We start from the raw sequence: 10,331 nt of genomic DNA, 5'->3' as shown, positions 1-10,331 counted from the left end.
GCGTAGCACCAGTATCAATAATAGCAACTAAAGGAGTATTATTAATATAGCAAGTACCTCTGATCAAACGATCCTCGTTCTCTGTCTGAGTACCAGTCAAAGCAAAGACCCTACCAGTAGTCGGCGCCGTCTTAGGCTGAGTACACTGTGAACTAATGTGACCCTCTCCGTTGCAATTAAAGCACACAACGTCCGTACGATTGCAATCAGCTACAACATGACCTTTCTTGCCACACCGGACACACTTCTTGATTTCCTCAGGGTAGACGTTGCTCTTGTGGCCTTTCTCACCACAATTGAAACACACAATCTCTGCAGCATCCTTCTTCTTAGGCCGCCTAACATCGACCATCTTCTGTTTCCCTTTATCATTGGGGGCACTGTACGGCTTAGGACGACTCTGCTGTCCCTTGCCCTTCCTTTCATTCACTACCTTGTAGTGAGCCTTCGTATCCTCTTCATAGATCCTGCAGCTATTAACCAAATCCTGAAAAACTCTCAGTTGTTGGTACCCAATCGCCCTCTTAATGTCGGGCCTCAAACCGTTCTCGAACTTGATGCATCTCGAGAACTCAGTATTCTCTGCAGTATAGTGCGGATAGAACTTAGACAGCTCCACGAACTTGGCAGCATACTCTGTCACGGACATATTTCCTTGCTTCAGCTCAAGGAATTCGATCTCTTTCTTCCCGCGAACATCTTCCGGAAAGTATCTTCTCAGGAACTCTCTCCTGAAAACAGCCCAAGTCACAACAGCTCCATCCTGCCCAAGGGTAGGCAGAAGAGCAACCCACCAGTCATCAGCTTCCTCGGCCAGCTGATGAGTACCAAACCGCACTTTCTGATCCTCCGTGCACTGCATAACCCGGAACATCCTCTCAATCTCCTTAAGCCACGTCTGGGCTCCATCAGGGTCATAACGTCCTTTGAAAGTCGGAGGGTTCTTCTTCATGAACGTCTCCAACATCCTAGCTTCAGCATTCGCACCGGCATTCACGTTAGGTTGTTGTCCCACAGCTTGGGCAACAGCTTGTAGAGCAGCAGCTAACGCAGCATCGTTTCTTCCAGCCATTTCCGAGATTCTACAAAAGTAGCAACAACAACATAAGATAGTAATATAAATATTACTAAGACTCGACACGACTCTCTAATTGACCGGACGGACCGACCTGCTCTGATACCAATTGTAACACCCCGTTTTCCCAATATACAAATTTCTTAAACATTTATCAGAGTAAAAACCATAAACGGGATATCACATAAAAACGTAATCCAAAAACAGTTAAATAATAATTTAACTTCCACATAATATCTTAACATAGCAGCGGAATATTAGTTCATAAACCATAAATCAGTTTGGCACGCAGGCCCCAAATAAAGATCTTAAAAGAGTTAAACAAAACAGAAATTGTCATAGCAGTTCACGTAAAAGAATGAAGCATGTTATAGCATATAACCCCATCCCGTTACGTATCAGAGCGACCTAGACGACACAGTGAAGGCAAGGCCAACTCACGAAAGCAAACTGCACACTAAGCACGATCACCTGCAAGTTACCCATACGAAGGGCAACATTTTCAAGCAGAAGGGGTGAGATTTCATAACAAAATAATGCTAATCAAAGTAATTCGAATCATAATTAACATTAACATCATAATCATTCTTGGATAACTTTGCATATTCAAATCACAAGTATCACGTATTCACATATTCAATAAACAAGTATCACATATTCACTTATTCAATCGTCATCAACAACATAGCATTATGAACATGACAATGTGACAATGCTCCTAGACTCCTTATATGCATGTGGTACCAATCGTCATCATAAGTATTAATATACTTTAATCGTGCGGAGGACAAAGCTCCTAATATACGTGGTGAGAACTAAGCTCAATAATATGCTATGCATGGACACATATGAACAAAACATCGTAATCAACTTATCAACATGCATCCAATAATTTGGAGCTAAACTTCATCATATAATTATGCACTTAGTTAAATAACAGAAGCAGCATAAACCGGTCACATAACAAGATGATATCATTATATCAAAGCACATAATTTGTATCATTATCACATTTTCTTATCTTGCATGAATATACAATACAATAGTTCATATTCAATTAATATTAATATAACTTAAACAACTCTACAGTCTGCATTAAACGACATCACTAGGTCTCATTACCAGTTAGGGGTTCACTCTTGATCAACAAGTGCGACACAGATCGCATAAACACATAAACAAGTTCATCCTGGTTGTACTCGCGAGGCGAGAGTACTTACTCGCCATGGCGAGTACCACTCAACTCCCAAACTAAGGTTGTTCTGGGTTCCCTCTGATCCTACATTCATTCCTAACCAATACTAGGTATGTTAAGGTACTCAAAGGCATACAAGATTCAACTAAAAAGGTCGGAACACGAAATATGACATGCACTCTGCCTAAGCTCGCGAGGCGAGGAAGGGTTGCTCGCCATGGCGAGTTGTACCAAACAACTCGCGAGGCGAAGGGAAGGGGCTCGCGTGGCGAGCGATGAACAGAAGCACGGGCAGACTAGGGTTTTTCTCAAAAATCCAACACACAACCTGGTTCAAAGCCTAATTTTGATTCCATAATCCATCCTAAACATGTTCTAAGGTTAAAGGACGGTTTCTACATAAATCTAAACCAGTTTTACCGTTTGATCATCAATTTTTAGGGTTTTGACCTAATTCTAAAACTTTTCTAAATCAATCCTAACTTTGTCAATTAATCATCAGAATTACAACAATCAATGCTATTGAATCATTAGTCTCACCCTTACCTTGTTTGAAGAAAATCGCAGCACTCTTGGTCTCTTGCTCCTCTCTAAGCTTTTCTCCCTTTTTCCAAAAGTTTTCACGTACAATGGTTTTCTAAAGATATTAGGTCTTCCCTATTTATACCTCTTTCTAATAACTTATCTTATCTCGCTTTCTCCCCCAAAACTATCTAAAATATCAAAACAGCCCCCAACTAAATATTCTATATTATTTCAAATCTTTATTTTATTTAACAATAAAATAATTCTCCTATTCTTATCAAATCTTCCAAAGCTCATAACTTAACACGTCATCAATCAAATCATCATAAATCATCAAGACATACCAAAATCATGCATATATTATATAAATATAATATAATCACCTAAACTCGATTAAATAAACGATTAAACGAAAGTGGGCGTTACACCCACACCCATTACCCACACTTTAATTATAAAAGACAATAAAAACATCACCATTGAAATAAAACTATGATCCAATTTTTTTTTAAATCAACTCATAAAATAGCAGAAATCGTAGTATTTAACCAAATAAAAAAACATCCAAAATATTCCTCGAAAATTAAAATAAAAACATACAAAATACATATAAAAAAGTGCATGCTAAAATAAACATCAAATTGATTTAAATCATAAATTTGTAACTCGTGAGCTTATGAAGGTAAGGATGAAACGATCATCGTATTAGTTTTTAGGTTTAGGTTTATGCTTAAATAGCTAAATAAATTAAATAATTGTACATCAAAAATAAATAAAATATTTATTATATTATATAAATATGCATAGGCGGGTTGCGGGGCTGGGTAGTATAGCGCCCATACCCATCTAAATTTGCGGGTAATTATCCGGACCCAAGCCCATACCCATAAAAGCGGAGTTTTATCCTACCCATTGCGGGTATTTTTTGCGGGTGCCCATCGGATCCGGGTCCAATTGCCATCCCTACTGATGACTAACCTTTCTCTTGGCCTTATAAAAAAACAAAAAATGTTCAACATAAGAGTAGATTATATAATATAAAAAAAATTATATATGTTCAATAAACTAGTAGATTATATAATATAAAAAAATTTATAATATTTTATTAACTGAGAAATTTATCTATTATATCATGTCAACTTGAGAATTCTAGCTTGAAATATTTTTTAGTAATAGAAGAAAAAGAGATACCAAAGTGAAAAAGAAAACAACTAATCCATAGAAAAGGTTTTGACTTGATTGAAACCGAAGTCACCGTTAATTTAAGCATACGATATATCAACATCTTATTTTGGTTAAAAATATATTCATTTACTTGATATTTAAAAAGATTTTGAAACGAATTTTATTCATATACATAGTCACTTAACTTATTTTAAAAATTTAGTTTAGTTTGATATCTTAACTTTAAAATAGTTGAATTTAGTTTCATCATTTATGAAAGTTAGCAAAATTTGGCGCTTTAATATATGTAAGCTATGACACCTTAGTCCTTTGACTTATGTAAGTTAATACAACTTTAATTTATCCCTCAATATATAGACATAATATATTTTCATAAGTTAAGGGACTAAGTTAACATTAAGTTGCATAAGTTAAGGAGAGCAAAGGTGGACCTTTGCCGCTTTAAGCAAAAAAAAAAAAAAGAATTTTATAATAGTAAACAATGAAGAACAAAAATAATGTTTTATTAAAATTTACTTAATAAGAGGATACATCGTTGGACCGGATCTATATTAGACAATCCCTAAATTTATAATATGAATTATCCTATCTTCATTTGAAGGTTGAAATCTACTGACTCCAACAACCATAGAGTTTGATGATTGCAAAGAATTCGAGTCCGTTATAGCAAAATTGAAATGAAAAATTATTGTTGAAATAGAAATCAACCAAACAACTCTACCTTTATTATACCACCGGGCCAATCCATTTGGATTGGTCTGATGGTATTGACTTAGGACCTGAAAATATATCCCTCTTCAAGATCTTAAGTTCGATTCTCTCCGATTTGAGTGGGCTAATTTAACTTCTTAAAACAAATAGAACAATTTAATTTAATTGAAATTCTCAATAGCAACTTGAACTTCATGTAGTCCATTTGATGCTTCATGTGTCAAACCACTCTCCATTATATTCTTCAAAAATGCTTTAACATTGATTTCTGATGATCCACCTTTCTTCATTGCTAGCTGACATAAAAGTTGAAGCTCTTTTGCTCTTTTTCTCAAATCCCTTCCTAAATCAAAATCCAAATCCATGAATTTCTTTATCAACACAACAATTTTCTCTCTTCTCACCAAAGTATCAAACTTATCATCCTTTTTCACTCTCCACCCAATTTTCCAATCCTCAACTATAATCTTACTAATTAGTGGTTGATCCAAAACAAGTGGAAATGTTAAAAAAGGAACCCCAGAAAAAACACCTTCAATAACTGAATTCCAACCACAATGTGTCCAATAACCACCTATAGAAGGATGTAACAATACCCTCAATTGGTCACACCATGTCACAACAAACCCCATTTTCCCACACATATGTTTCAATCTATGAGTCTCGTCGCGCGCTACCCACAAGAACCGAACACCACTATCCTGCAATGCAGCTGCAATTTCATCCATTTGTGTTCTTGAAACCGATAGATAACTGCCATATGAAATGTACAAAACGGAACCATCGGGTTGGAGATTTAGCCAATCAATGTAACTTTGGGCAACACCATTTAGAGAATGTGATTTGTGTCCAAGATTAAAGTAAGGTATGTTTGGACCAATTGAGTAAATGGGAATTGTGAGCTTTGATTTTAAGGCATCAATTACCTGAGGTTCAAGCTCATAAATTGAAGGTAGTAATAGATATTGTGCTTTGAGAATCCATTGACAACTTTTGAGAGACCATTGCAAAATTTGTTGGTTGTTCTTATCAAGAAGAGGAATATCTGCTAGATGAATCCAAGAATTTGATGGAATATAATCTATAAAATTTTCACCATTTTCTGCACAACAAAGAATAGTTTGTGTTTCTTCAATTGAAAAGATAATAAATACTTCTACCTTTGCCCTATAACATAAGTCATTCTAGCCAAAATAAGTGTCTTGTTTTTTATGTCATGATGTTTGAATAAATCATTAATATTTCTTTTTCTATTAGTATGATGTTTTTTGTTTTTTTTACTATTTACTTTTGTAAAACATTGTTATCTTTCTTACTCATACAATAATAAATATTCCCTAAAAAAAATACAATAATAAATATTTTTTCTAAAGTAAGTCATAAATTCTCTCTGCAATACAAAATTAATTGCATTTTTAAATTTGTGATATATATTTTGTATTTTTTAATTTGTGTGGTATACATTAAAGTGACATTATATTAATTGCATTTTTAATTAATTTATAATTAGGTCCCTCCTTGACTTTAAATATGACAGTGATAGAACCAAGTATATAGATCTAAAATAGTTTTGTTTGAAAACTAAAGGTTTAATTGGTTGACAAGTACCTAAATTTTGGATGTGCTTGAAGATAGAAACACCATAGATATATTAAAAAGTAGTGGTATACAACAAATAAGGGGGGACCAAACCAAACCCTTAAAAATCTTAACAATATAGGAAAGAAGACCCTTCCTAATTTTAGCTAAGTCATCCCAAATATTAAAGGGGGAGATAATAATAATTATTTCTTACAAGATATTAATAATTTTTTTGTCAAAACAAAAAGAGAATACCCTTTTTTACCACAAATTAATACAAAGACAAAAAGTTGATTTATACATGACATTTGTTAGGAACATGTTTTAGACGTACTGGCCATGCATATATCATCATGTTGTACTTGTTGTAATAAGTGATATTCTTTTTTTTATTATTGAAAAAAAAGGGTATTCTCTTTTTGTTTGAACAAAAAAAAATTATTATCTTGTAAGAAATAATAATTACTATTTTTTTAAGCGAATTACTATTGTTTTAAGAGACAATAATAATGATTAAAAGTATATACATTTATCATGCTTAATGGTTAAATCCTCTAATGTGTTTGGGAGCAACTACTTAGCTTGCTTTTTCAGTGTCTTTGTTTCTTATGTATCATCTTGATTTTGTTGTTGTTTTTGTAAACTTTGTCTACGTCTTTTTGGCTCACCTCGTATTGGGAAGCCTTGGTTTTCAATTAATTAATAAAATTTTGGCTTCTTTAAAAATAATATTTTATAAATATTTGATATTAGTGTTTATTTTAGAATAAATATTCAATTTTATCTATCTAACTTTTTTATGCTTCAATTTAGTATCCGACAAAAACTAATACTCAAACTAAAACAAGACATTTTAACCTCTTTACTATACTTCCTCCGTTTTACAATACTTGTCTATTTTAAAGAATAATTTTGTTTCACTTTACTTGTCACTTTCAAGTTTCAATGCAACATATGTCAAACCTAATTTGATTATTATTTTTCGTCATAGATTGATTTGAGTTGTGGAAAAATTATGAGAGATTAAATTGGGTTTCTACTCTATATGATATAAAAAAATATTATCGAACAACACATTTATATAATAAACTCAGAAAAAAACTTTGATTATTTTTTGACAAAGGAGAAGAAAAGTGCACAGAGATTGCATCCATACCTAAATGCTTGCGTTGTAGGAAAATATGGAAAAATTGCACCCACAGCTTCGACGTGGAAGATGTCCAGAACGCAGCCACCGGAATATTCCTCCGATTTCCAACACGAACTGCCCAAAATAGAAAATTATCGCAGATGATAAATGTTGGCGGCCGCGGCTGAAGTACAAGCTGATCGAGTAACCGCTCGAACGGTGCTTCCATTTCAGTCATAACAGCTTCAACAACATCTATAAATTTGTCACCAACAACGTTAGGGATGGTTTCAAATCTTATGCTATCGGGTTTTGGTTCGGAGTTTATTAGGGTTAGCCATTCTTGTGTGACAACGAAGGTTACAAGGATGTTGGGATTATTAAAGACAAGTAACTTGCTGAAGTTCATCATAGGGTTTATGTGTCCTCTTGATGGGTATGGAACCACTAACACATGGCTCATGGTTAGGGTTTTGGGTGATTTTGGATCTTGAAGTTGAAACTCCATGAAATGGAATTTGAAGGAAACAAATGAATGGTGGTAGTTTTGGTTTGGTTTTGTGTATGAATTAATGTGTGGTTTTCTAGTACAATGAATGTGTGGTTTTCCAGTACAATGAATGTCTTGTCTCATTCTTGCAGTTGAATCACAAAGTGTGAAGATTTATTTCTTATAATCAACGACAACTTTTGTCTTTTACACTATACCAATTTCAGCATTATATAAGGTAATAATAATTGAAGGACATTTAATTAACAGAGATGCTCAAGTTGAGTTGAGTTAAGGGTTTCAAGATATAGGGAATATTTTATGGTGTACAAAGGGGGTGTGATTATGATTACTTTTTAGGACAACCAGTACAATTGTCTACTAAGGTAATTTAGGCTCGTCTTGTCTACTTCTTGTGGATGAATCACGGAAGTAGGAAGATTACTCTCATCAATGACAACTTTTGGAACGGGAAACAAAAAGGGCAATCCGGTGCACTAAAGTATGCGGGTTTGGAAAGGGATCTCTTATCATTTGGTGTATTTTATACAGCATTACCCTATTTTTTACACAAGAGATTGTTTCAAGGACTTGAATCCGTGACCTTTCAATCGCATGACAATAACTTTACCAATTGCGTCAAGGTTACCCTCAGATGAAATTGTTAGGAAATTGAAGAATAAACAATAAATCTTAAAAGACTTTGAATTAGTGTGTGAATTAAAACTAGTTAAAGTCTCACGTGGAAAAATTAGTTTTAATTAATAATCTATATCTATCTACATCTACATTATATATAAAGAAATACATCGTTTTTAGGTGATTTTTTCATTTCTAATTATATCCTTAAATGAATTTGATTATAAAAATGATATTTTGTTGTTGTCGTTTAAAAAGATAAGAATTTATAGTATTATATCTGTTATTTTGTTAGTGTCAATGGAAAATACAAGTATAGTTTGTTATGTACATTTAAGGGAAATGCTAACCGCTGCCCCCGAAGCATTGGTTACTCTTTTTGTCTCCTTTTTGTATTTTACTTCTTTAGTGCTATTTTTTACCAAGGCACTTTTGTTTGTTTGTTTGTTTAATCTGTTGTTTTTCTTTACATTTCAATTGCTCCAACATCCAGATTTTGCATGTCCATGGAGGTAATGATACAGTTTATGATTACATGTATTGGATTAGTATGAATATTATAGACTTTGATATAACGTTTTCAGCGTGGTTACCTAATTGTTGTGACTTTATAGTTGATTCTGTGTATGCAAGGAATCTTTTATATCATTACATATGCTTTGTTTGTTATGAAGATTTTGAAATCCAACATGACTAATATAAATTAGTGCAAAAAAGCCTTGAATCCCTTTGCTAATTTGGGACATACATCATCTATGACAGTGCTCCTTATGTATTGTCTATTTTTGTTTTGCATGTGACAAACAAAAATATATTAATATTAGTAAAAAAAATATTAATATTTTAATGTAGAAAAGAGGTACCAAAAAAAACTGCATTTTTTAGACATGGATATAAATATTATTTTCATTAACTTCCATCTCTTACCTCTTGTTATAAAACCTTGTAAGGTCAAGCTACCCTTTAACTCTAATTTTTCTTCCCTTCAAAGCATTTGAAAAGACGTAGTTGTCCTTCATTGCTTTCCATTATGATGGATTTGCTTTTCTCCGTTGCTTTCTAATAATTAGTTGTGTCATAAATGAACTTTAACGTGCTTTTATGACTGGAGGTTAAGTATTTGAAATTCGAATTCAAAATTAATCTCTCTCTCAAATATAAGAATTACGCATGCATCCACTCATTCCTCTATAAATTAATAACTTTGCCTTTGGGTATCTCTCATTTGTCAACTCATTGTCTTTTGTTGTTCAATCTCTCATTTTCATAATGGCTAATCGTAATATGGAGGCATTGTTTTCATATAATTGCTTGATTGGTATTCGTCTGTTTCATATTTTTATTTTTTTTCGTATTTTAATTTCTTCTAATGTTGCTAACGTGTAATCTTATCTGTTTTAATGCATTAGCACCTCTAGTTCCGTATCCGGTAACTGATTTAGACAAGGTGATAAACATACTAGCAAGGATCAAATATAGAACATACTACGTGGAGTTTGATGCGGACTTGTGAGATTATATGTTTTGTTTTTTAAATAATTCATTCATAATGATGCACATATTTGTATATCTCTTTTCAAAATCATTTTTGACAATAAAAAAAATTGTTTGTGTTCAAGGTGTTGTAATACTACCAAATATGTTTGCTCAAGATTTTTGTGATCAAATTAGTCGTTATGCAACATTGGCTGATCCAAGTGTTAGTAGAGAGGTTCAATTGTAGGTTTTTTTTTTTTTTTTTTTTTTTTTTTTTTTTTTTAACAAAAGAATGACAAACAGATATTCTTATTTTTATGGTATT

General features: G+C 33.0%; 1 protein-coding gene across 1 annotated transcript; it reads right to left on the bottom strand.

The window, feature by feature from the left end:
• Positions 1-4,613: 4,613 nt before the first annotated feature.
• On the bottom strand, positions 4,614-8,177 carry LOC11407214 (UDP-glycosyltransferase 87A1). Its single transcript, XM_003599256.3, has 2 exons — positions 7,429-8,177; positions 4,614-5,793 (listed from the first exon to the last, which is right to left on the bottom strand). Exons 1-2 carry the CDS (start codon positions 8,033-8,035, stop codon positions 4,853-4,855), a joined length of 1,548 nt encoding a protein of 515 aa, XP_003599304.2. The 5' UTR covers positions 8,036-8,177; the 3' UTR covers positions 4,614-4,852.
• Positions 8,178-10,331: the final 2,154 nt, after the last annotated feature.

Source organism: Medicago truncatula, chromosome 3, assembly GCF_003473485.1.
Source record: "Medicago truncatula cultivar Jemalong A17 chromosome 3, MtrunA17r5.0-ANR, whole genome shotgun sequence".
NCBI classification, from domain to species: Eukaryota; Viridiplantae; Streptophyta; class Magnoliopsida; order Fabales; family Fabaceae; genus Medicago; species Medicago truncatula.
Note: the sequence above shows the minus strand (reverse complement) of the source record. Positions and strands in the feature narration are given on the sequence as shown.

Excerpts from the sequence above, each read along its gene's own strand:
- LOC11407214 (XM_003599256.3), bottom strand. The coding sequence starts at position 8,035 with ATGAGACAAGACATTCATTGTACTGGAAAACCACACATTCATTGTACT. Across the intron at positions 5,794-7,428 it reads CCTACAACGCAAGCATTTAG|AAAATGGTGAAAATTTTATA; the intron begins GTATGGATGCAA and ends TTTGTTGTGCAG.